Source organism: Gekko japonicus, unplaced genomic scaffold (genome assembly GCF_001447785.1).
Source record: "Gekko japonicus isolate JY-2015 unplaced genomic scaffold, Gekko_japonicus_V1.1 scaffold1, whole genome shotgun sequence".
In the NCBI taxonomy this organism is placed as follows: Eukaryota; Metazoa; Chordata; class Lepidosauria; order Squamata; family Gekkonidae; genus Gekko; species Gekko japonicus.
In genome coordinates this window covers 2,895,229-2,922,054 of record NW_015164181.1, presented here as the reverse complement: position 1 = coordinate 2,922,054, position 26,826 = coordinate 2,895,229, and the positions used below count along the sequence as shown (strand labels likewise).

Below are 26,826 nucleotides of genomic sequence, written 5' to 3'. Positions count from 1 at the left end.
CATGCCATTTCAAGTGCTGAAACGGCCGGCCATATTATCCTCCCGCAGCTGTTTCAGCTCTTGAAAGGTGAGTGAGAGGGGAACTAGAGCGCCTCAGCCTGATGTGCTGCAAACCTAATCAGGATCGGGCCATCACCGTATTTTGAAAGTGCTTTAAAATGGAGGCAGTGTCCCCGTGTCGGACACATGGATGCTGCTATGTCTACTTTGACCTTCGGTTTTCAACCAGTGGTCATTGAAAAATCCCCAAGTAGGGAGAAATATACCAGACTGTCCTTAGCATCTGGTAATCAAAGATAAACTGCCACTGAACATGGCTGTTCCATTCTTAGAAGGACCTCCAGGTAGTTATAAGGAATCGGTTACTGATTAATCTTCTGCCTCTCATTGCATATTTGATCCACTATGTTTTGTTCCCCCCCCCCCAATGCGCCTCATGTTGGATAAAACGAAAGAAACAAGAGGAACCACATTGTCTAAAAGAAAGGCTCCCTTTGACAGGTTGAAATGTTTTAAAGTCTGAAACCCAAAGAGACTCCCACGGTCACTCTCAAATTTAAGCTACGCAAATTACTATTTGCCCTTGTCGGTTTATGTCCAGTCCCCGTCGTATAATAGAGTAGAAGAAGAAGAGAAGAAGAGATTGGATTTATACCCCGCCCTTCACTACCCAAGGGAGTCTCAGAGCGGCTTGCAAACTCCTTTCCCTTCCCCTCCCCACCACAGACACCCTGTGAGGTAGGTGGGGCTGAGAGAGCTCTTGACAGAATCTGCTCTTTTTCAAAAACAGCTCTTATCAGAACTACGGCTTGCCCAAGGTCATCCAGCCAGGTGCAAGTGGAGGAGTGGGGAATCAAACACGGTTCTCCCAGATTAGAGTCCGCGCACTTAACCACTACACCAAACTGTAAACATTTAATTCGGTGGGTTCTCAGATGGTGGGTCGGGTCAGGACCCGAAAGTGGGCCACAACTCTCTTGCAGGCAAGCAGTGCAGGACAAACTCCTGCGTGAGAAAAGGAGAGGGTGAGGCTCCCGCCCTCCCAGCTGCGGGGGAAGGAGAAGGCGAGAGGGATGAGCCGCCACATTCTTTCCGCCTCCCCTTCTTCCCTCGACAGCCCTGTTCATTCCCAGGGGTTCTGCTTCCTCTCAGCTGCCAGCAGTGCAGGGCCCCCGTCGATATTCAGAAGTGAGGACCGGGCCTACTGATTAAACCAATTAATCATGTATCCCGTTGCTTGAAGCTGCCGCGACTGTCAGCCGCTGCTAGAAAGATCACCAGAATCACGTTAGGAGATCCCTTGAGAGGACTGTTAAGTTCTGCACAGCAGTCGCCCAGACGTGCCAGTTTCTGCAGCTCCTCGCATTTTTGCTTTTTAACGTAATTTTTTAAACATAATTTTCAGGCACGGGATTTGCCTGCATGAGGAGAGGGGGTTAAGTCTTCCTCCTCTGCCAGTTGGCTACAGGAAGCTGTCATTTGCCCCAGTGGGGCACATAGTAGATGCCCCCATGGCTGTTTCAGGTCAGGAAAATGGTAGCAAGGGAAGCTTAACGCCTCCAGTTTGGTGTAGTCGTTAAGAGTGGCGGACTCTAATCTGGAGGACCAGGTTTGATTTCCCACTCCTCCACATGTGGCCAGCTGGGTGACCTTGGGCCAGTCAGAGCTGTTCTCTCAACAGCAGTTCTCTCAGAGCTCTCTCAGCCTCACCGACCTCACAAGGTATCTGTTGCAGGGAGAGGAAGGGAAGGAGATTGTAAGCCCCTCTGAAACGCCAAGTGAAGGGTAGGGTATAAATCCAATCTTCTCTTCTTCTCTGCCAGTTTGGTGTAGTGGTTAAGTGCGCGGACTGTAATCTGGGAGAACCGGGTTTGATTCCCCACTCCTCCACTCACACCTGCTGGGTGACCTTGGGCAAGCCATAGTTGTGGCACAGCTGTCCTTGAAAAAGAGCAGTTTCTGTCAGAGCTCTCTCAGCCCCCACCTCCCTCCCAGGGTGTCTGTTGTGGGGAGGGGAAGGAAAAGGAGATTGTAAGCCGCTCTGAGACTCCTTTGGGTAGTGAAGGGCGGGGTATAAATCCAATCTCTTCTTCTTTTCTTCTCTCTTCCTTCCCTTTTCCTTCCTGTTGCACATGATTCCACTGCAAACAGCCCCCCCCCACTGATAATTATGCTCTACAATGTATGGCAAGGCGCAATAACAGACGTGTCTTATCTGGGCCTCAGGTGCCAAGTCAGGGGGGGTTGGAATCTTCTGCTGAAGTAGTTGGAGAGGGTCAGTGCAGTATCAGGTTGCCAACCTCCAGATAAGACCTGCAGATCCCCCAGAGTTATAACAGCTCTCAAGGCTACAGAGATCAGTCCTCCTGGAGGAAATGGCTGCTTTGGTGGGTGGACTCTTTGGGGTGATAACCAGTGTTCCCTCTAAGCTGAGTTAGTGTGAGCTAGCTCACGGTTTTTTTAGCCTCCGGCTCACACATTTTTGTCTCAGCTCAGGAAGGAGGGCTCCAGTGCAAACTAATTTATGCAGCAGCCAAATTGCTCGCTCACAACTTTGATGCCAGTTGCTCACAAAGTAGAATTTTTGCTCACGAGACTCCACAGCTCAGAGGGAACATTTATGATAAACCACCCAGGTCCCTCCCCTCCCCCAACCCCACCTTCCCCAGCTCCACCCCCCAAATCTCTAGGAATTTCCCAACCCAGACTTGGTAACACAAGTGTTGTGAGGCCAAGACCCAGCAGTGGAGCAAGCCTTGGGTGTAGCAGGATCCCAGATCTTCAGACCAGAGCCATTGCCAGTCTGAGCAGTCAATAAAGGCTCGTCTAATGGGACAATGACAAACCCAGCATCAGGGGTCACCTGGGGGGGGGGGCTACTGCTGATCAAGTTGATGTTCCCCAGGCGGAAGGTGGCCCGTGCTGATGCCTTGTAGATGGCCCAGAGGAATCTGCAATACCTTCGCTGACCAAGAGCAAGTGAGGGCGAAGAGGCGCTGCCTTCGCTGACCGTTCTCATCGAGAATGGCCACTCTCTCTCCTTCTTGCAGCTCCAGGCAGACGACTTCCGGAGAACACCATTAGGGGTGGTCCTCCAATCCAGCCAACAAAGAAACAAAACAAAAAAAAACATCAGGGAGCTTCCTCCCAGCCCCCCAGCCCCTGGAACCATCTGGATCGCAGCTGGCACATTAGAGCTCTGATTAAAATCAATGAGATTGATCAGGTGCCAAGTCCGTCTGAGCAAATTATGGGGAGGGGAGATGTGGGGGGGGGGACTCCAATCACAGCCCTTTCAAGCTGGGTGTCAGGAGAGCCCCCTTCCTGCTAAGTAGCAGTTGTCAACCTCATTGCTTCCCCCCACACACACACACACACTAAATTTTCCGTTATGAATTATGGATGGGTTTCCTCTTGCTCACTTTTCACTCCCCGGGGGAATTTTAATTCTGCTGCTCTTCCCCCCCCCCTCACCCCAGCCTGGTTCCACCCTGGACTGCCCCAGGAAGGGAGGGGGAAATCCCAGCCTTTTTCCTCGTGCATTTCGTTTCCCTGCAAGACCCCCCCCCCCGTCCTCCAACCCATCCCTGTCTGAAATATTAATGAAGGTATAAAGTCCATCAATGTGTGGCCGCATAACCATGGCAACCACGCTCGGCGGAACGGAGGGGAGGGCGGCTCACAGCTCCAGTGGAAGTTGCCAACTGACCGAGAGGGAGGAAAACAGATCCTAGGTTCCCGTGCTTTCCAGTAGCCGTTTGGGCTGCAGAGACCGGGAAGCAAAGCTTCTCAGACCGAGGACACACGCCATACACTAATGTCACCACATGGAGCTCATATCTGCAGATGATGATGATTTATTTATTGATACTTCTATATTGTCCTTCCCACACGCAGGCTCAGGGCAGTTTCACAACATAGACATATACAATCCAATTAAACAGTGTAAAACACAAATCTATAAATTTCTTTTTTTAAAAAAAACCCTACATGGTGCCATAATCTAGTTCTAGTTCCCCAATTCGTATTAGCAATGGGGGAGGGGGATGGAAGCGGGTAGTGGAGCAGATCGTTATTAGCAGGGGTCATTTCGTAGAAAAAGAGGTGCAGGAGCTCGTTAGCATAACTCATTAGCATATGCCACGCCCCCTGACATCACCGGAAGTGTGTCAGAAGGCAACACCCACCACTCAGGCTCCACTTGGTCTTAAAGGTGCCACTGGACTGTTTTGGATTGCTAACTATGAAGTGCAGATCTGCCGTCACAGAGGAGGGAGAGCTTGTACCTGAAGGCGGGCCGGGGGGGGGCTCTGCAGCTTATCTGGCTGCTTCTTGTTCCTCGTGGCCCAACTGAGGGCTGCTGGGAGCAGAGGGCAGGGCTTGTTGCATGTGCCCGCCCCCTGGGCTCCTTACTGCCGGAGCTCCGCTCCTGTGCGCTCCCGCAGGAAATGACCCCTGGTTATTAGAGCTGTTAATTATTAAGACGCTGTCCTCAGCCATATACTTGGCGGAACATCTTTGCCTTGCAGGCCCAGCAGAATTGTAACAGATCTCGCAGGGCCCTGATATCAGTAGGCAGAGAGCCCCGCCAAGTCGGAGCCAGGGCCAAAAAACAGCCAGATGCTCTTTGGGCCAGGGACTTCCAGTAGACATTGGTGGTTTGAGCATAGTGCTCTCCGGGGGACATACCAGGAGAGGTGGTCCCGCAGGTACATTGGTCCCTGGCCATTTAGAATTGTCACAATCAGATATTAGACTGGCAGACAGTATTCTACCAGTCCAATATCTGACTGTGATGCTGGGAAAGATTGACGGTAACAGAAGAAGGGGATGGCAAAGGATGAGATGGTTAGACAGTCTTATCGATGCAACGAACATGAAATTAAGCAAACTCCGGAGCACGACAGAAGACAGGAGGGCCTGCAGTGATGTGGTCCATGGGGTAGCGAAGAGTCGGACTCGACTGTACGACTTAGCAACAACATCAAAGACAGTATTCTGCCATTTGAGATCTAGCCAAGTTCTTGGGAATTGCAGATGTATCTTCACAGGATCCTTGCTGTTCCAAGCAACACTGTCTTCTGCTGCTGCTGCTGCTGCTGTTTCTTGCAACACTGCCGTTATTATTAGTAGTAGTAGTAGTAGCAGGGCTATTTTTGGGCAGGAACGCACAGGAACAGAGTTCCGGCTGGCTCCCGAGTTGGCCACACCCAGCAGGAACTCGTTAGGATTGGCTACATTAGGGGGTGTGGCCTAACATGCAAAGGAGTTCCTGCTACACAAAAAGCCCTGGGTTTTGACAACAAACAAGTTAAACAGAATAAGAAGCAAAAGGTGGGTGTGGCTGGATAACCACACTTCTGGTAACATGGGGGTGCGGCCTAATGTGCTAATGAGCTGTGCTGTCAGGGGTGTAGCCTAATAGGCTAATGAGTTTCTGCTGTTGGGTGTGGCCTATTATGCTAATGAGTTCCTGCTGGGCATTTTCTACAAAAAGAGCCCCAAGTAGTAGTAGTATTTTGCTGTCAAGTCATAGCTGACTTATGGGGACCCTGAAGGGTTTTCAAGGCAGGAGGTGTTCACAAGTGGTCTCCCATCCAAATACTGGCCTGCACCAACCTTGCTTCGCTTCCGAGATCTGACAAAATAGGGCTAGTTTGGGCTATCCAGGTCAGGGCCATACCTGCACATCCTGTGTTAAAAACACAGAAACAAAAGCTGGGGGGAAGATTCTACATCTGTAGCAGCAGCAGTACCTGATCTGTTTGACATTGCCGGAAAGCAAATGACAGATGCCACAGTTGCTTGCCTCAAGCTCTTTAATCCTTGCTCAGTTTTGTGTCTGTTTTTTCCCCGTTTGGTACGGCGCACTGTGCATGTGCAGATTGCCCTTTCAGTTCCTTCCATTCATTCATGACTCTTTCTCACCTCTACATTACTGAAGCACACATCTGCGTTGATATAATGTTCTGAAACCACAGTGTTGATGTGACTACCTTAATACAGTATTATCAGGGTTCCTTTGTACGTATGTGTTTGCTGTTTTCCAGTTTGCATGAGCATACATGCATGATGCACATCATTCAAATGCCCCACACGAAAACAATCTCAATGCAGGTACCCATTTTTATGGCCTTTTATCAGTATGCTCACTGATCTGGATGGCCAGGTCAAAATGCAAAAGCACTCAGGACAGGGCGAAATGCTGGAAGAATGAAATAACAGGAATCTTTTCACTCCTAGACGGGATAAAGCTAATGACCTGTCAGTCTAGGGCTCAGGAATACTTATCACTCCTAATGGGATGGCATTGGTTGCTCTATTCACAGCATCTGCATCATTTTCTCCTCTAGGTAAGCATGAAGAAAGACAAGATGAGCATGGGTTCATTTCCAGATGTTTCACCAGAAAATACACGTAAGTAGGGTGGATGGAGAAAGGAGGGGGGGTCATGAAATTAAGGGGCTTTTGTCATTCTGCCTGAACTAGAAGGATGCAGGTTGGGCTTCTTGTGGAAGGAGAGGGGTCATGCATTCCGCCAACGAGCTCTGTTTCTGTTCACTCCAGTTCCGGGAACATGTTTTCCTGATAGGATAATCAGATTTCCCCCTTTCCATTCCTCTACATTTTAGTATACAGCTAGTAAGGTAAAGGTTCCCTTGCTCGAAAGCCAGTCGAATCCGACTCTAGGGTTGCGGCGCTCATCTCTGTTTCAAAGCCGAAGAGCCAGCGCTGTCTGAAGACGTTTCCGTGGTCATGTGGCCGGCATGACTAAACGCCAAGGCGCACGGAACGCTGTTACCTTCCCACCAAAGTGGTACCTATTTATCTACTTGCAATTTCTTGCTTTCGAACTGCTAGGTTGGCAGGAGCTGGAACTAGAGACGGGAGCTCACTCCATCATGCGGCACCCGGGTCTCAAACTGCTGAACTACTGACCTTCCACAGCCTGCAGTTCAGCGTCTTAACCACTTGAGCCACCGCAGCTCCACTAGTAACCCATGGTAAACAGCTAGTAAGCTGTGGTGGCTTAGAGGTTAAGACACTGAGCTGCAGACTGAACCGTCTATAGCTCGGCAGTTCGAGACCCTAGTGCTGTGTGATGGAGCCAGCTCCCGTCTCTGGCCCCAGCTCCTGCCAACCTAGGAGTTCAAAAGCAAAAAACTGCAAGTAGATAAATAGGTACCACTTCGGAGGGAAGGTAACAGTGTTCCGTGCACCTTGGCACCTCTAAGCCACTGTGGCTTTCTAGCTGCTCATCTTGCCAGCCACATGACCACGGAGAAGTCTTGAGACAGCGCCGGCTCTTCAGCTTGGAAACAGAGATGAGCACCGCCCCCTAGAGTTGGATTCAACTGGCATTTGAGCAAGGGAAACCTTTACCTTTTAGTATATAATTGCCCTGATCTGGGTGGCCCAGGCTGGCCCAATCTCATCAGATCTCAGAAGCTAAACAGGGTCAGTCCTGGATACTATTTGGATGGGAGATTTCCAAGGAATACCAGGGTCATGAGGTGGAGGCAGGCAATGGCAGACTACCTCTGAAAGTCTCTTGCCTTGAAAACCCGATGGAGCTGCCATAAATCGGCTGTCCCTTGATAGCAAAAAAAAACCCCCAAACCCCTACACAATCTGTATCTGGTATACAGCCTGGGACAATTAGCATATCATTCTACTTCCCTTTTTAACAGTGCAATCTGATGTAGGGTCACTCCAGCTTAAATTCTTTGAAATCAATGAGCCTAGACTATACAGGATGGCCCTATAATACTGGATTAACCAGGAGAATTTCTACTGTTAATTCTGGAACTGGATCACGCACTGTTCGCCAGAGGTTTTAGCTCCTTCTGAACATTTGCACATGCATACCACACCACCCTTTGTTACCGATGCTCACGGGTGCACAGATAAAGCATAGCAAGAAAAGCAACTCTAATGTGGTAGCATGTACGACTGCAGGCAGATTCTGTCTGGTGTGGTTTTACCAATTCACATTTATATTCCTGCACAGAGGTGCACACGGCAATAAATCAGAAACCCCAATACCACTTGGATTACTTTTCTATCAAGATTTTTTTTGCAGTTGTTGATGAAACGCTGCACCATAAAACAAAAGAAACCTCATGACATGGCTTACATCAAGATTGCTTTCTTTGAAGTGTATTATCAGTATGCCTGTAATACAAAGGGAAGGGGAAGATATGGAAATGAACTGACAAAGCTGAAGCTTGTAGTAAATTGCGCATGTGCAGACCTCTACAACATCCAGTTTTTTAATAAATTAAACAAAAGAGGATTCCTAATGTAGTCGAACAGAACTCCACAATCCAGGGACAAATCTGGATGAGGAGGATTTCGGAAACATCCCTAATTTCCCTTAAGTATTTGTATTAGAAATAATGTTGTAATCTTTTTTAAAAATCCTAATTCATCGCAGCCACCATTTCACGTAGTTGGAATGTTGCTATCCAATTACTTGATTGATGGGTTAAGCATTGTAATTATTTTTACTTGCAAAGACGGACACTTTTTAAATTTTTATTACATTTTCACTACATACTACAAAGGGCAGGGAACGTGGGAAAGCTAAGGAATGCAAAGACGGACACTTCCAACACAACGTTCCAGGGAGGGGGCGCCACTTCAGGGGCCTTCTTATCCTGTTCTCGCTCAGCATTTCTCCCCACCATTTCAGACTTCCCCCCGGCATCGAGCCTGCTGCAGTCCGCTCAACGCTTTCCCCAGATGGCACGCTGACCGTGGAAGCCCCGTTGCCCAAACCAGCCATCCAGTCTGCTGAGATCAAGATCCCCGTCACCTTTGAGGCCCATGCCCAGATCACTCCGTCGGAAGCCAGGAAGCCTGAGGATGCAACCAAGAAATGACCGGCCTCCGGAGATCTGCAATTCATCTCCAGGGGGGGAAAGGGCATTTCAGATCAGGCCTGTAGCTACAGGGGGCATCTCGGGGCCTGGCCCCCTGACTCACTGCCACGGCCCTCTGACTCCCCATCCAGCCCAGACCCCCTGACTTCCAATTTTTTATTTTATTTGTGGCACTCCCTTGGGGGGGGTTGCAGGGTGCTCCCTGACTTATTTAAAGGCCCCCCCGAATTAAAAAAAACCTAGCTACGGGCCTGTTTCAGATCCTCATTGATTCCTTTTTATAAAGCCGTTTCTGTATTCGTTCCACATCACAAAATTACTTTGTAAAATTTCCCTGTGGTGAATTAAAAGGAAATGTATTCTGTGCCCCACAGTTTCGGCTTTTGTGGTCAAGCCAGCAACACAGCAACTGATCCAGGTTGGCATATCCTCCTTTCCGCTATTGGGCCCAAAATTCTTTCTGACTTGTCTCGAAAGGATCACTCTCATGGGATCAGGGACGGAGACCGGGATCCGTAGAGGATACTGCTCTGAGTGTGGGAATGGCCTCTCCATCTTGGAACCTCCACTGAAGGTGCAAATGAAGCTGCCTGACTCAGAGCCAGACGATGTGCAGAGTGTCCAGTAGAGGAGGGATCTCCCACCCACCTGTTCCCTAAGATCTTAGTAACTGGAGATGCCAAGGGCTGACCTTCTGCACGCAAGGGCACTGAGTCATTCAAGGTTCTCTTTTCCTCCATGTTAACCTTACAGCAATGCAATATGTCATGGCAGACTAAAAGAGAGAATGGCTGCCAGGGCTCTTTTTGTAGAAAAAGCCCAGCAGGAACTCATTAGCATAATAGGCCACACCCAACAGCAGAAACTCATTAGCATAATAGGCCACACCCCTGACAGCACAGCTCATTAGCACATTAGGCCGCACCCCCATGTTACCAGAAGTGTGGTTATCCAGCCACACCCACCTTTTGCTTGTTATTCTGTTTATCTTCTTGTTGTCAAAACGGTCCAGGGCCTTTTTTTTGTAGCAGGAACTCCTTTGCATGTTAGGCCACACACCCCTAATGTAGCCAATCCTAATGAGTTTCTGCTGTTGGGTGTGGCCTATTATGCTAATGAGTTCCTGCTGGGTGTGGCCAACTTGGGAGCCAGCCGGAACTCCGTTCCTGTGCGTTCCTGCCCAAAAATAGCCCTGGCTGTCACCATTGCTGACAACTCTCAGGAGTATTTGGGGGCACAGCCTTGGGAGGGGGAGCATCGCTCATGCTGTGGCCAAGGTCACAGAGATTTGGGGAAGTTCCTAGAGAGTCGCAGATGCTGTGACCTACCCCTCCATTTCTCCTCCCACTGCTCCATCAATAGCATACAGGGACAGGAGGCTGCCCACCATGAACTGACAAGTGGGCTTCTTAGACCAATACTCCATTCATTTACTTCATGTACACACCACCTTTCCCCGCAATGGGTTTCCACAGCAGTTAACATCGGTCTCCTTTCCTTCCTATTATCCTCACAACAAGCCTGTAAGGTAGGTTAAGCAGTGAAGGTATGACCGGCCCAAGGTCACCCAGCAAGTTTCCATGGCAGAGTGGGGATCTGAACCCAGGGCTCAGAGGTGAAGACACTGAGCTGCAGACCGTAAGGTCTATAGCTCGGCAGTTCGAGATCCTAGCGTCGCGTGACGGAGCAAGCTCCCATCTCTGGCCCCAGCTCTTGCCAACCTAGCAGATCGAAAGCAAGAAATTGCAAGTACATAAATAGGTACTGCTTCGGTGGGAAGGTAACAGCATTCCGTGCGCCTCGGCATTTAGTCATGCCGGCCACATGACCACGGAAACGTCTTCGGACGGCGCCGGCTCTTCGGCTTGGAGACGGAGATGAGCACCGCCCCCTAGAGTCAGATTTGACTAGCTTTCGAGCAAGGGAAATCTTTACCTTTTACTCCTAGACCCTAGTCCAGTGCTCCAACCCACTACACCACACCAGCTGTCTTTAATACTACACTTGGCTCCCAAGGCCAGCCTCATCTCCAACTGGCAGTGGCTCTCCAGGGACTCAGGAAAAGCAAGGTCCTTTCCAGTACCCCCACCTGACAACTTTTAAATGGAGATGCCGGGGACTGAACCTGGGACCTTCAGCATGCAAAGTTGGTGCTTTACCACTGAGCCATAGCCACCCCCATTCCAGGCGACGTCTGTCCCCGCCAGCTCTCCGCATTCCATCACAACTAGAAACAGAACCGAGGGCAGGGCTATGTAAATAAGGGGCGGGGCTATGCAGATAAGGGCCGGCATTGTTCCCTTCCTTTCCAAAGGAGTCCTGTGGGATTGCACCGCCTGAGGGTGAAGCCGGACCCTGTTTTCATCCTTTGGGTGCAGCATCCAACTGATAAATAACATTCCGGCAAGAGCAGTTGGGTTCTGAAGGGTGGCACCCCTCTGAAGGAGGTGTAGACTAATCAACGCTTGCCTTCACTTGCCTTGACCCGGATAGCCCAGGCAAGCTCAATCTCATCAGATATCGGAAGCCAAGCAGGGTGAACTCTGGCAAGTGCTAGTATGGGAGACGTCCTTGGAATACCAGAGGCGGGGGCACACTTTATCCAGCCACCTCTCTGAATACCCTCCAAGCCCCCAGTAGGGGGCGCCATGACTTCCAGGTTCACACACACTCACACGAACACACACAGAGAGATATTAAAAAATACCCCCCCCAAAAAAAAAAAGCTTGCCTTCACTAAAGCCACCTTCTCTGGACAGGGTGTTCATACCAAAGTGCATTTACTTGGCTATTAGGTAGGTAGGAAATGTATTGTATATGGCCATAGGCCTTTACAATCGAGAACCGTTAGAGATAAATGCACTACACCTCAAGTGGTTAAGACGCTGAACTGCAGGCTGTGGGAGGTCAGTAGTTCAGCAGTTCGAGACCCGGGTGCCGCATGACGGAGTGAGCTCCCATCTCTAGTTCCAGCTCCTGCCAACCTAGCAATTCGAAAGCAAGAAATTGCAAGTAGATAAATAGGGACCACTTCGGTGGGAAGGTAACAGCGTTCCATGCGCCTTGGTGTTTAGTCATGCCAGCCACATGACCACGGAAACGTCTTCAGACAGCGCTGGCTCTTCGGCTTTGAAACGGAGATGAGCACCGCAACCCTAGAGTCGGATTTGACTGGCTTTCGAGCAAGGGAACCTTTACCTTTACCTTTTTACTACACTAAAATACAGCAGCATAACGCATATTATCTAAAAGCATTTATAATGATATATATACTTAAAATATAACAATAAAATACATCCATAAAATATGGCACTCATTTCTGACAAACTAACTAGCAGCAGCTGTATCAGTTGTGATTTTCCTGGTTGCTACGTTTGCTCTTGTTTTTCTGGCAGCTAGAGCAAAAAGGGCCATCCTGTTGGAAACAAAATAATCTTTATCGGACAACATAAAAATTAATTTATCAGAGCCAGAAAGAAGACGGAGACCAGACAATATGTTGGCGAGAAATCTTCCTCTTGGTTCGGAGTATACGGGACAATTTAGAATGTAATGTGGCTATTAGTTCATTTGAACCCAGGTCGACATTAAAGTAAACTTGCTTAGAACTGGGTCTGAAGTGCCCCCAAGAGCCCTGGGGGAGGACACGGCAGCTCACCCTTGCTCTCCTTTTCACCTCCGTGCCCATCCTTTCCCCTTCCCCCATCACCTTATCCTCGATTCCTCATCTCAGACATGGGGAGGGTGTCGGTCCTGACTGCTAAACATCAAAGGGGTGCGACTGTGGGTCTACAAAAAGCGCTCCGTGTCACTAGGGACATAAGAAAAGTCTGGCAGGATCAGACAGATGACCTATCTAGTGCAGCCGTTTGTCTCCCTCAGGTAGTATTGCCCACTCCAGGTGGCTCCTGGAGATCTCCTACTATTACAATTGATCTCCATATGACAAAGATTAGTTCCCCCTGGGAAAAAATGGCTGTTGTTTGTTGTAACTAAGCTAATGAAGATCTCCTCTCTTGAGTTTTTAGTTAGTAGTGGGTTTCTTTGCTTTATCCTGTAAATGTAGTTCCCCTCCCCTTTTTTCTGTAATCGTTTTGTAGTCTTATAAAAAAATCCCCTCTGGGGGCTCAAAAAAATGGTTGCTTTGGAGGGAGGACTCTATGGCATTACCTGCAGAGGTCCCTCCCCTCCCCAAACCCCGCCCTGTCCAGGCTCCACCCACAAAATCTCCAGGTATTTCCCAACCCAGAGCTGGCAACCCGACCCCTCAGGGGCCAAGCAGTTAGTCTGGAGAGCCAACAAGGTCTTCGCCCAGGGTTACCAGCTTCAAGGTCGCACTTGCAGATCGCCCAGAATTAAAAACTGATCTCCAGATGACAAAGATCACTTCCCCAGGAGGAAATGGCTGCCTTGAAGGGCGTGGTATTATACCCTGCTGGGGTCCCTCCCTTCCACCCCCAAATCTCCAGGAATTTCCCAGTCTGGCAACCCTGCCTTCCCTTGATGTTGCCTCCTGGCCAGGGGTCATTTCGTAGAAAAAGAGGTGCAGGAGCTCATTTGCATAACTCATTTGCATAACATATTTGCATATGCCACACCCCCTGACAAAGGGCAGGCATGCAAGCATGCCTGGGTTCCCTACCTGATCTTCTTGGAGAAGACCTGGAGCAGATCGGGCAGGGAACCCAGGCATGTTTAAAATGCCTTTCTTCCCCTTCCCCAGATGGGGAACGGAAAGAAAGGCATTTAAATCCCCCCCACTTCCCCGAGTTTCTCCGCAAAAGCAGAGAGGCTCAGGGGAAAGGGGGGGGCACGTCTGCCTGCCTGCCCGCCCTTCCCCTCCCCAGCCAACCCGCCATGGTGGGCTGGCTGGAGAAGCAGAGGGCAGCCATGCAAGCATGCCTGGGTTCCCTACTCCTGGGCTGGTTACTCCCGGAACGCCGCTCCTGCTCGTTCCCCCTCGAAATGACCCCTGCTCCTGGCACTGATGTTCAGAGGTTTACCGCCTGTGAATGTGGAGAGGTATGAGCACCAGATCTAGGTGAGGATCTGGCAAACTCGGCCTCTGCAACTCAGGATTAGAGAGCAAGGATTGCAAGGAAGGTTTCTCAATCAGAACGTGTGGCTCAATCCTCTCCCAGATCCTAAGTGACCAACAATCCCACGTGGCCACTAGACAACCCTTCTCGGAAACGAACAAGCTCACGCTCTTTCTCGATAGCAATATGCTTCCGTCCATGTAGGTCTTTAAGCTCTTTCACACTCTTTTCTTGGATGGAAGTTCTTCCCAATGCTGGCCAATGATGGAACATTTGAAGTAGGTCTACACCCTGTTTGTGATCCCCCTCCCAAGCCCTATAAAGCCCAACACCTATGGATGGTTGGTTGCTTCTGTGGCCTCCTGGGTGTGTCTTTAAATGGCGGGGGGGTCAAGCACCTGGAAGGGAACAGAAATTGGATCAGTGGATCATAATTTATCAAGATCTGCTTCAGCAGTACTAAAGGGTTCTGGAGGGCGGCAACCCTCTTAAGGAAGTGTAGAATAATCGAAGCATGGGAAAGAATCCTAAATCGCACAGGAAACAGCCATCATATTCATTCATTCGTTTGTTTGTTTACTTCATTTATCATCCACCTTCCTTGATGAGATACAAAACAGATTGTTGTTGTTGTTGTTCAGTCGCACAGTCGAGTCCGACTCTTTGTGACTCCATGGACCAGATCACGCCAGGCCCTCCTGTCTTCCGCCGTCTTCTGAAGCTTGCTCAATTTCATGTTCGTTGCATCCATGACACTGTCTAACCATCTCATCCTCTGCCGTCCCCGTCTTCTTTGACCTTCAATCTTTCCCAGCATCAGGGTCTTCTCCAGCGAGTGCTGCCTTCTCATTGGGTGGCCAAAGTATTTGAGCTTCAGTTTCATTATCTGGCCTTCCAGGGAACAGTCAGGGTTGATTTCTTTGAGGATTGACTGATTTGATCTTCCTGGAGTCCAAGGGACTCTGAAGAGTCTTCTCCAGCACCATAGTTCAAAAGAATCTATTCTTCGGCGCTCGGCCTTCCTTATAGTCCAACTCTCGCAGCCATACATGACTACTGGGAATACCATTGCTTTGACCATGCGGACTTTTGTTGGCAGGGTGTAAACAGATTACAGACTTATAAAAACACAATGCAAAAGACCAGTAAACAAGGCAAGGAAATTAGATTACACAAATTAAAGCTCAATTTTTTAAAAAAACCCAAAAGCCGTAGAATACAATAAACTGGATTTCACCATCAGAGAGCAACAAAATAAAGACAGGATAAGTCATCTTATAAATAATGCAGGATGAAGGGGGGGGGGAGAAAACTGCCTGAAATGTTCACAGGCAATTAAAATTACGGTTCTATTATCTTTTTTAGAAAGCGCCCTCCTGCACAGTTCCATGTTGGCGGCGGGAAGTGCCGTCAAGTCGCAGCCAACTTATGGCGACCTCTGAGGGTTTTCAAACCAAGAGATGATCAGACGGAGCTTGCCACTGCCCCCCTCTGTGCAGCAACCGTGGTCTTCCTTGGGGAGGGGGGATCTGGGATATCTGGGGCTAGTCTGGGATATCTAGGCTGCTACAAGCCCATGTTACTACACCCCTATTCCACATTGTCTTGGCTGGGAAAGAAGGAACACCCCCAGGCCCGTAGCTACAGTGGGGCAACTCAGGGCTAGCCCCCCCCCGACTTACTGGCCAGACCCCCCCACTTCCCATCCACCCAACGGCCCCCGAGCGTAGCGGGTGCGGGGAAGGAGCCGAGTATTCCTGCACAGCTGTCTGGCATGAAGGACCAGCTACGGTGGCCATGTTGAGCCAGACAGCACCTCTCTATTTCCCCCAGAAACTGAACTCAATTGCCTTTAATTTGATTAGCCAGTGCCCCCTAAGAAATTTAAATGCCCCCTGACTACGGGCCTGAACACCCCTTTGTGTTGGATCCAACTGGCTTTTCCGTTGATGAAAAAGGAAGGAGGATCAGCAGCAATCCTATGCTGGGGATTGTGGGACAGAAGTAGGGTTGCCAGCTCTGGGGTGGGAAATATCTGGAGATGTTGGGGGTGATGCCTGGAGAAGGCAGGGTCTGGGGCGGGGAGGGAGGGGGAGGGACTTCAATGGAGTGGCGTGCCATAGAGCACACCCACCAAAGCTTCCCTTTGCTCCAGGGGAACTGGTCTCGGTCGTCTGGAGATCAGTTGTAATACTGGGAGATCTCCAGGTGCCTCCTGGAAGCTGGCAAGTAGCAACCCTAGACAAAAGTCATGTAGGACTGGGGCTGTTTTAAGACGGGTATTGGCAAGAGCAAATGTAAAACACCTGACTGGATCCAACCCGTTGTCAAGATGGCAAATCCGGCAATCGGGACATTTTGCAGCCGCATGAAAAGTTACGCATGAAACTACCAGAACATGAAAGATGAGCTGCCGCAGCCACGTTCGCTTTCTTTTTGATCCATCAATTTAGATCTGCCTCATTTTTGGTTGCTGTCACGGAGGACTGTTTTAAAGCCATTTTTATGCTGGTTAAACACCAACTCGTGCAAAAATAATGCGGACAATACATTCATTCTAACCAGGAAAAAAAATTCAGCAGGGGGGGGGGGGAGAAAGAAAACGGTGCGGAAATAAAAGACTGTCAGGTTTGCTTCTCACAAGGGAGCCAAGAAATCTGAACGCGGATGTTCAAGCTGAACCAGCACAAGCTTTTGAAACTTGAGCCCCTTTCAGACATCCAGGTGTGGCACGCAAACTGTGGGTAATGGAAGCGATCACTACCTCTGATCTTCCCAAGAGCCTGTGCAGTGAGGTGGTTAAGAGTGTCAGACCAGTATCTGGGAGACTGGGATTCAAATGTCCACTCATGGAAGCTCGCAGGGTGACCTCAGGCCAGTCACACTCTCTCAGACTAACCTACCTCACAGGGTTGTTGTGAAGACAAAATGGAGGAAAGGCGAACACTATAGGCCGCTTTGGGTCCCCACTGGGGAGAAAGACAAATTAAACAAAATGGCATTAAATAAACAAAATAATGGTGTGTGTGGATGCCATTTTGTGTGTACAGGGTAACAAGCATATTTTTCACCAGCATGCACATAACAATTTGTACCCTCAAAAAATCCACTGTTCGGTTTGTGCATTTTTGAAGCTGGAAAACACCTTATTCGTTTGTTTATTTCCTTCGTTTTTTCACAGTGGGGATCCAGAGCAGCTCCCATTGTTCTCGTCTCCATTTTATCTTCACACATTCTCCATTTTATGCTCAGACCGTCCTCCAACACTACGACACTCCAGCTACTCTACCATACTGGCGTCACACACTTCACTTAAAATGGTGACTGCATATATCAGGAGGATCATGGGTAATGGGTGTTTTCATTCCATGTGGTTGGCGCAGCAAACTGAAAAGGACTTAGGTCTCGTCTCTGTGGAACAGATATGCCCAAAGCTATCAAGAAAAGAAGACAAAGATGAACACGATGAAGATGATGAAGATGAAGAAGAGAAGGAAGAGATTGGATTTATACCCCACCCTCCACTCAGAGTCTCAAAGTGTCTTATAATCTCCTCTTTCCTCTCCTCACAACAGACACCCTGTGAGGTAGGTGGGGCTGAGAGAGCTCTGAGAGAACTGCTCTTGAGAGAATAGCTCTGAGAGAACTGTGATTGACCCAAGCAGGTGCATGTGGAGGAGTGGGGAATCAAACCCGGGTCTCCCAGATTAGAGTCCGCCACTCATTACCACTACACCAAAATGGCTCCCAAAGTAGTTCAGTGAAGGATTCTGGTAGCTTACCTCAGATTCAAATCACATATGTGTGTTAATAACATTAATGATCACACAGAGAGCTTCCCCCACTTCTGTGAATGTACCTTACTATCATTCACAAGTTATGGTTCTTCTCCTTGATATATCACTGTACCCCTTCAGGTCCTACAGGAGAAGATACACCCTAATCCACCTATCCCCAATGCTGGCCCATACTACCCTGCAGCTAAAGTCCAGTGGCACCTTTAAGACCAACAAAGTAAAACTTTGTCCCATTTCTGCTAGGAAAGAGGAATAGGATCCGTTAACATCACGTTGGGGAACCCTGTTCTAGCTTGTCCTAATGTAACTTTCTCCACCTCCCTCTCAGACCCCTACCTTCCCGTGACATTGACAACATTGGTGGAAGCAGAGAAGAGGCTACAATGAAAGAAATCTGCACTGGTGAAGCTGAGAGGAGGCTGAAGTTGGTTCCTTATTCGCACTTCCTTATTCATTCTTATAACGTGGGGATGTGTCATTTGGGGTGGTCACAAGATTATTTTGGGGTGCAGCCTGGCTCCAGTGTCTGCCCGTGTGACTGTCCTGGGGGCACTGCACTTTGGAGCAGCTGGCACCAGAACCGCACTTTGTACCAGCACACAGAATGTGTCCCCTCGAAGGGGAGAGTCCTGTGAATGTGGGGGTATATGATACGTGGTGGTCCAGACCTTATATTGGGGTTCAGAGCTTTCCAACTCACTCTCCCTACTGTTTCTGACTACACGAATAAGTAACGAATAAGGAATGAATAAGGAAGTGCGAATAAGGAACCAACTTCAGCCTCCTGAAGCAGAGGGGGTTTGCCTGGCATATAGACAGACGAGGTTAAAAGGTGGGGGGGGGGAACCATGCCTAAATGTGAGCAAAAGAGGGGGGGTGGCGGATGGACTTGAAAACGACATTTCAGAGAGAATGCAAATACACAGGAAGATTGAGAACAGGGTGGAAAATCCACCTCCTTCCCAAATCGAATAAAACAGAAGTCCCGTGACAACATTCACAACATTTCTTTCGGCATGAACATTCAGGAATCACAGCTCGACTTCCCAGCTACGTGAAAGACCAAACTATAGGTTAATCTTCTACAACAGGCTCACGCAGCTACCCCTTGGCAATCCTTCCCCAGCAGCAACCCAGGAAATTTAAAAACCTGATGCAAGAGCATTGGAAGCTGCCTCTCTTTCATGCACACACAGCAGCGGCAGCAAGAGAGACACTTGCTTTACTCCCCCCCCCCCCCCCAGGAGCAGCAGGAGTTCAGACCAACCGACCTGGGTGTGATCAAGTTGCAGATAATTCTCAGGAGCCCCTAAGAGGAGGGGGAGGGCCGAAATCAGCCCTGAGCAATGGTCCTTATATGGTCAGAGCCGCCAGGCATACAGGAGCCTCTGTAGCAATTGGAATCTGTGGCATGGGAGATAACCGAGGCATACAAAAAACAGACAAAGCCAGCGGGTGGGATTATTATGCATCCCGCTCATAGGAACACCAAGCAGGAGAATGTTCAGGACCACACACCAAGCTGATGTCACGTGAATGTCCTGGTTCTGGCTGGGTCTACTTTGGTGTTGCATGGGTCCTGAGGATGCTAGGGCCCAGGCATGTTTCTGTGCCTGTGCGTACCAGAGTTTAAGAGACAGACAAACAGAGAGAGCATCTTTGTTTTCTCACTCCAATATGTGTATGTGCAGGGGAAGAGGAGGAGAGGGTTTGCTTACTTATTCATCTTTGCGATTAGGACTTGGATGGGAGACCACCAAGGAAGTTGAGGGTTGCTACACAGAGGCAGGCAAGGACAAAACACCTCCGAATGTCTCTTGCCTGGAAAACCCCATGACGGGTTGCCGTAAGTTGGCTGAGACCTTATGGTACTTTCCACTACGTTTTCCTCACTCCAGAAAGCCTGGGAGCCGACACACAACCTCCTGTCATTTCTACAGAGGGATACATCTTTGAATTCAGGAGGGTGGATGGGCCTGACAGGGCTATTTTTGGGCAGGAACACACAGGAACGGAGTTCCAGCTGGCTCCCAAGTTGGCCACACCCAGCAGGAACTCATTAGCATAATAGGCCACACCCAACAGCAGAAACTCATTAGGATTGGCTACATTAGGGGTGTGTGGCCTAACATGCAAAGGAGTTCCTGCTACAAAAAAAGGCCCTGGGTTTGGACAACAAACAAGGTAAACAGAATAACAAGCAAAAGGTGGGTGTGGCTGGATGACCACACTTCTGGTAACACGGGGGTGCGGCCTAATGTGCTAATGAGCGGTGCTGTCAGGGGTGTGGCCCAATATGCTAATGAGTTCCTGCTGTTGGGTGTGGCCTATTATGCTAATGAGTTCCTGCTGGGCTTTTTCTACAAAAAGAGCCCTGGTTCCGGAGAATCATTTCCATAGAGAAATGGCGCTAAGGGGCAACTGGCTGGGAAGGGAGTATGAGGGAGATGATGAGGATCTGGGAGACCTCAGTCCGGATCCCCACCCGTGCCATGGATGCCTGCTGGGTCACCTTGGGCCAAAATGAATCAAACCAGATGAACGGCATAGATGCAGGTTCTGCTTTTAAAGGTGACAACCTGTTAGTTTCTCCGCTTGCCAACTCAACTGGCCGTCTGGCCCCGTTCCTAAGGTTGCCAGGTCCTCCCCCGGCCACTGGCAGGAGGTAGGGTTGCCAGATCCAGGTTGGGAAACGACTGGAGATTTGGGGATGGAGCCTGGGGAGGACAGGGACCTCAGTGGGGTACATAATGCCATAGAGTCCACCTTCCAAAGTAGCCATTTTCTCCAGGGGAACTGATCTCTGCAGTCTGGAGATGAGCTGTCATTCTGGGGGGTCCCCAGGTCCCACCTGGAGGCAGACATCCCTACCCTCTTTCCTAACAGAAATGGGGCACAGAGGAACTGAGGTCCCACACACACACACACACACACACACACATGGCATGACAATAAAATGGAAGGGGATGGTCTCCTTGTCTAATGTCTAGTTTGGTGCAGAGAGCCAGTTTGGTGTAGTGGTTAAGTGCGCGGACTCTAATCTGGGAGAACTGGGTTTGATTCCCCACTCCTCCACTTGCACCTGGCTGGATGACCTTGGGCAAGCCGTAGTTCTGATAAGAGCTGTCCTTGAAAAAGAGCAGTTTGTGTCAGAGTTCTCTCAGCCCCACCCACCTCCCAGGGTGTCTGTTGTGGGGAGGGGGAGGGAAAGGAGTTTGTAAGCCGCTCTGAGACACCTTTGGGTAGTGAAGGGCGGGGTATAAATCCAATCTCCTCCTCCTTCTATATTTCAGGCTTCCCTCAAATGCACAGTGGCAGGGGCAGAAAAACAGAAAAGTGGCAACCACAATGTCATTCATAGTATCTTTCATTGTCTCTTTGCCTTTTCCATTTAAAAAAATATATGTGTGTCTGACTGTGTTGCAAGTCCTTTTGTCTGTGGGAGGGAGTTTGCTATCTGTGCAGGCAGGGTGTAAAGATAGCGGTTTCTTAGCAGGCCCCACCTTTCTCAGCGCAGTGTTGCTTAGCAACGGGTCCATGAGCTGTAGGCCTCCTTTCTCTGGGCCTGGCCATCAACCACTGCCCAACAGGCAGAAAATATGGTGTAAATATACCATCTCATCCGTTGTATATCTGGGGGGTGAGTCCTCCCTATTTCTCACTAGCTCAGGAAGGTGGCATGGGCCTACGAGGAAGCATTTGGGGAAATGCAGAGGATAGATTAGGTTTAAGAGCAGTAAAAGCGAGATGTCCTAAGAGAGATATCATTTTAATTCTATATATTTTACATTCTCAGTCTCTAGGAGGGAGAAACACTCTGCCCACTGTCAGTTTGTACCTGTACCTCTTTCTAGCCCTTTTGAAAGGACACGAGGCAGGTAGAGATCAATGCATAATAGAAGGGGAACTGCCTTTACAAATCAATGACAGTCAATGGGACCAGAAGGGTGTACCTCTGTTTAGGATCGCACTGTTAGATCTAGAAGTCTTGCCCAGGAAATACTTCTTTACACAGTAAGACCGATTCCACATCTGGCACTTGCCTCTCCTTCCATGCGGGGCTGTTCCCCGAAGATTGCTTCGGATCTGTTGGGCGGATAAGTGATTAAAATGTGGAATTCGCTGCCAGAGGATGCAGTGATGGCCACAGGCACTGACAGCTTTAAAAGACAGATTAATGACGGATAGGTCAATCAGTGGCTACTAGCCATAGTTACTAAAGGCAACCTGCATATTCAGAGGCAGTAAACGTCTGAATCCCAGAGCCAGGAGGCAACATCAGGTGAAGGCCTTGGCCTCTATGCCCTGTTGGTGGACCTGCAGAGGAACTGGCTGGCCACTGTGTGAGACAGGATGCTCAGAGTAGATGGACCACTGGTCTGATCCAGCAGGACTCTCCTTATGTTCTTATGTTATAGCCCTGTTCAGTTGTTAAGATTTTGGTGCTCCAACCGTGACTCACAGAAAAGTGGGATACCCACAGTCCTCCTGTTATGTATAGCCACCATTTTGTGTGAATAAGGCAACACGTGTGTTTTCCATCTTTGGTACGCACAAAAGCGCACCTTCAAAAATCGGAGTTTTCAGTTGCATGACCTGAAATCTGGAATGTACTCACATTGCTCCCATCAAACAACGTGAAGACTACCCATCGTACCATTTTCTGCTCCTTTGAATGGAATTCCCCTCCTCAAATATCTGCATTTTCCCATGTTTGTGTATCAACCAGCCAGCATTATACAGATAATAATTTCCACATAGGATCGCCAGCCTCCAGGGATTACAATTGATCTCCATACATCGATCAGTTTCCCCTGCAGAAAATAGTAGTTTTAGAACATGGATTCCATGGGGTCAACATCCCTGCTCCCAAATCTCCAGGAATTTCCCTAAACACAGTTGGCAGCCCTAGTTCTACGGACATTTGATACGAAAACCACAGAACCTGCTTTTCAGAAATTGTGTCAATTTGTTGGGAAACAAATAGTATTTTAATGTTTTACAGGGGAAATGCTATGTAAAGAAACAAGATGGAGCATCAAACTGTTTTATTCTTTTTATTTTAAAAAAATTAATATTCCACCTTTCTGTCCTCATAAGGTGGCTAACAACTTAAAACATACATAAGAAAATCACACAAAAGTCAGTGTGGTATAGTGGCTAAGAGCGACAGACTCTAATCTGGAGAACCCAGTTTGATTCCCCGCTCCTTCTCCACATGAAGCCAGCTGGGTGACCTTGGGTCGGTTACTGTTCTCACAGAACTCTCTCAGCCCCACTTCCTTCACAAGGAACCTGTTGTGGGAAGAGGAAGGGAAGGAGATTGTAAGCTGCTTTTGAGTCTCCTAAAGGTAGAGAGAAGTGGGATATAAAAACCAACTCCTCTTCTTCATTTTAAAACCATTAAAACCAAGGCCCCCCCCCTGCCCAAATCATTAAAGCAATTAAAACCAGAGCTAAAATACAAAAACATAAAAACAATTAAAACACTAGTCAGGAAGGAGGGATCACTGATTTGTGCAGGGGGGGGGAATCAAAATGGGATTGGGGGTAAAAAATGGCATTTTCTGCTCTGGTTATGGGGGGGGAGAGGTAGTGAGGCTGCCAACCCCCACTTCTGCCACCAGAGGGCACTGCCCCATCTCCTTGTAGAGCCAGCCATCCTTCCACTGCCTCTAAATGTAGTGTCAAGTGGAGAGAAAAAAGGGAAACCCGACTGGTTGGCCATAATTGGGAAGGTAGGAAGAGCTGGGGGGGGAGGCGCTGGGAGCACCCTGGTCCCCAAAACCCACAAGCGCCCACAGCTGGGACTGAAGCTATTTCCCAACCATCTTTTAAAATTCATTTATTTACCAAATGTATAAACTGCCTCTCCAGGTACCTGCTTAATACAGCTCACAAGATCGAATCAACACAATAAACTCATGAAAAACAACCGAGGAATGATCAATAACAAAACAAGCCATTAAAAACAAGCCAGGGCATAAAAACAGCATAAAGGAAAAGCAGCAGCCTAAAACAACATCCATAAAGCAGTCCTTGGGCTAGGAGTGAACCATTAAAAACAGCTTTTAAAAATGGAACACCCTTAGCTAAAAGCCTGGGTCTCCCTGTGTTTCAGAGTGTATCAGGGGCTTAATTTAGGTCACCGCCCCTGAAAGCTTACACTCTAAATATTGATTGAGAAGCGACAGAAGTTAAATGACAAGAACAAGGGACACTGCACGTTGTACTTGCTGTTGTTCAGCCGCACAGTTGAGTCCGACTCTTCGTGACCCCATGGACCACATCACGCCAGGCCCTGCTGTGTTCCACCATCCTCTTGATTGTACAGCTTCATCCTAAACAGACGTACACCCAGGGGTCATGTCATAGAAAAAGAGGTGCAGGAGCTCATAAGCATAATTTATTTGCATATGCCACACCCCCTGACATCACCGGAAGTGTGTCAGAAGGCAACACCCACTGCAACTTACCTGGCTGCTTCTTGCTCCTCGTGGCCCTTGGCTGCTGGGAGCAGGGGGCGGGGCTTGTTGTATGTGCCTGCCCCCTGGGCTCTTTACTGCCGGAGCTCCGCTCCTGTGCGCTCCTGCAGGAAATGACCCCTGCATACACCTTTCTCAGTCCATTGAAGCCAATGGGCTTAGAAAGGCACAACTCTGTTGAGGTCTGTACTCTTTAAACGCATCCTTCTTTCATCCAAGCAGCCCAGAGGTGCAGACCAGGCCCTCTACTTCCCCATTTCATCCTCTCAACAATCCTGTAACGTAGGCCAGGCCCAGAGCATCAGGCCGAACTCCACCCAGTGACGTTCACAGCTGGGTAAGGGACCTGAAATGCTGATTTCCTCAGGCCTAGACACACACACACACTCCACCCCCTATACCATACTGCCTCTGCTTTGGTGAATAAGAGAGGGTTCCTTCAAAAACTTGGGCAAGTGCATAGAATGTGTATGTGTGTATCTGCTTCACCCAAAAGAAGAGAGTGTGTGTGCATACTTCTTCACCCGAAGAGTAATTAACACATGGAATTCACTGCCACAGGAAGTGGTGGTGGCTACAAGCATGGACATCTTTGAGTGGGGATTAGATAACCACAAGTAAGGGGACCCGCGATAATCGCGCGGGGGGGGAGAGAAGAGCTCCATGCAGAGCAGGAGGAGGAGGAGTCAGCAGCAGCAGGTAAGCCTTGGCGATCTCCTCTTCCTCCCCCTCCCTCGGTCTCCTCCACCACACCCCATCTCCTCTTCCCCCCCCTTCGGTCTCCTCCACCCCACGGTTCGGATGGCAAGGCCCGAGCGGCTGCTAGTCGCCGGGCTCCGCCGATCTCCTCTCCCCCCCCCATCAGTGGCTATTAGCCACAAGGTATAGATGGAACACTGCGTCTGGGGCAGTGGTGCTCTGTATTCTTGGTGCTTGGGGGAGCGGCAACAGCTGGAGGGCTTCTGGAGTTCTGGCCCCACTGGTGGACCTCCTGATGGCCCCTGGGTTTTGGCCACTGTGTGACACAGAGTGTTGGACTGGATGGGCCATTGGCCTGATCCAACATGGCTTCTCTTATGTTCTCATGTTCCTGCCATACACACAATGGGCCCCTAAAGTTAGTAGACAAGCCCTGCCCAAGAGGGTGTCCCTTCTTGGGTGGGAGCCAAGGGATTGCACCAAATATGACTCAGCATATACCCTCCCTGCCGCTGCCCCCCGCCCCCCACTAGGCTTTTTCATTTCTCAAATTGGCAAAGAACGGGCCTTTGCTCTGACCAAAGGGAATCACGCATAAAAGCCTTCTCAGGCAATGCCTTTTCGCTTCTCCTCCCTAGAAGGTTTTTGTTTTTGCAAGCCCTTTGTCTCTGGGACAAAAAGCAGCTGGGGAGAGAAAGAGGGAGCTGGTGAGGGCGACTCCCCTCCCGTCTTGCAGAGATTCCAAGGCGTAATTGCTTTGTGCAGAAGGGAGGATACATTTCTCTCTCTCTCTCTGTTCAGTTGACTGCAACATCTTTAATCCTTGCAGCTGATCTCACATCCCATCTGCCCAGCTGGTGGAGAAGAAAGATGCAGGAGCGAGGACGGGGTGACTCTCAATGCTGCAGACAGCTGGAGCCTCAAGCAGGCCGGAACAAACATCCACCCACCCAGTACATTTTTTTTTTTTATCCCATCCTTTTGGATTTCCTGCCTCAGTCCCCACAATGTCTTTGGCTGGTCCTGGGTATGCCGCCTTCAGTGGTCCCAGCAGTCCAATGCGGAGGAGAGGGGAATCCTGAGGCTTTCTCTCTCCCCGTTATTCTCCTTGCAAAATAGGGTCCCATCCAGTGTTCCCTCTAAGCTGAGTTAGTGTGAGCTTGCTCAGAGTTTTCTAGCCTCCGGGCTCACACATTTTTGTCGTCGCTCAGGAAGGGATGGCTCCAGAGTAAACTAATTCATGCAGTAGCCAAACTGCTCGCTCACAATTTTAATGCGAGTAACTCACAAAGTAGGATTTTTTTTGCTCACGAGGCTCCACAGCTTAGAGGGAGCACTGGATCTAGTTTCACAGGTATTTGTTCGGCATGTGGAGAAATCATGGACGGGAATCTCACTTCTGTGTCTAACTGTGAAGTGTGGCTTGTGCTGATCATTCATTCATTCATTCATTCATTCATTATTTATTAAGCTGGATTTATTAGGCCGCCCTCTCCTGCAAGCAGGGCTCCAGGGCAGCTTACAGCTCAGAAGGAATAAATACGATAATTAGTCAATTAAAAAACCCAACATTAAAATACCTAGAACGTATCAACAGATAAAACAATAGATATTCCAAGACGGCAGGGGGGGGGATTCAGCTTCCACAGGCCTTCTGGGGGGAGGGGTTACAAAAGGTGGAGGAGGGTCTGTGAGGATGCCAGATTTCATAGCATCCTGTCGCTGTCCTCAACCAAATCCCTGGTGGAACATCCAGGGGTCACTTCCTGCAGGAGCGCACAGGAGCGGAGCTCCGGCAGTAAAGAGGCCAGGGGGCGGGCACATGCAACAAGCCCCGCCCCCTGCTCCCAGCAGCCCTCAGTCAGAGCAAGAAGCAGCCAGGTAAGCTGCAGAGCCCCCCCCCGGCCCCCCGGTCCAAAAC

At 49.4% G+C, this 26,826-nt stretch overlaps 1 protein-coding gene across 1 annotated transcript in view; it reads left to right on the top strand.

Annotated features, from left to right (window-relative positions):
• HSPB1 (heat shock protein family B (small) member 1) overlaps positions 1–9,004 on the top strand; it is a 10,487-nt gene extending 1,483 nt beyond the window's left edge. Inside the window, exons 2-3 of the mRNA XM_015408020.1 lie at positions 6,354–6,417; positions 8,696–9,004. Of these exons, the coding sequence (XP_015263506.1) occupies positions 6,354–6,417; positions 8,696–8,885 (254 nt within the window). The 3' untranslated portion in view covers positions 8,886–9,004. The remainder of the gene's footprint in view (positions 1–6,353; positions 6,418–8,695) is intronic.
• Positions 9,005–26,826: the final 17,822 nt, after the last annotated feature.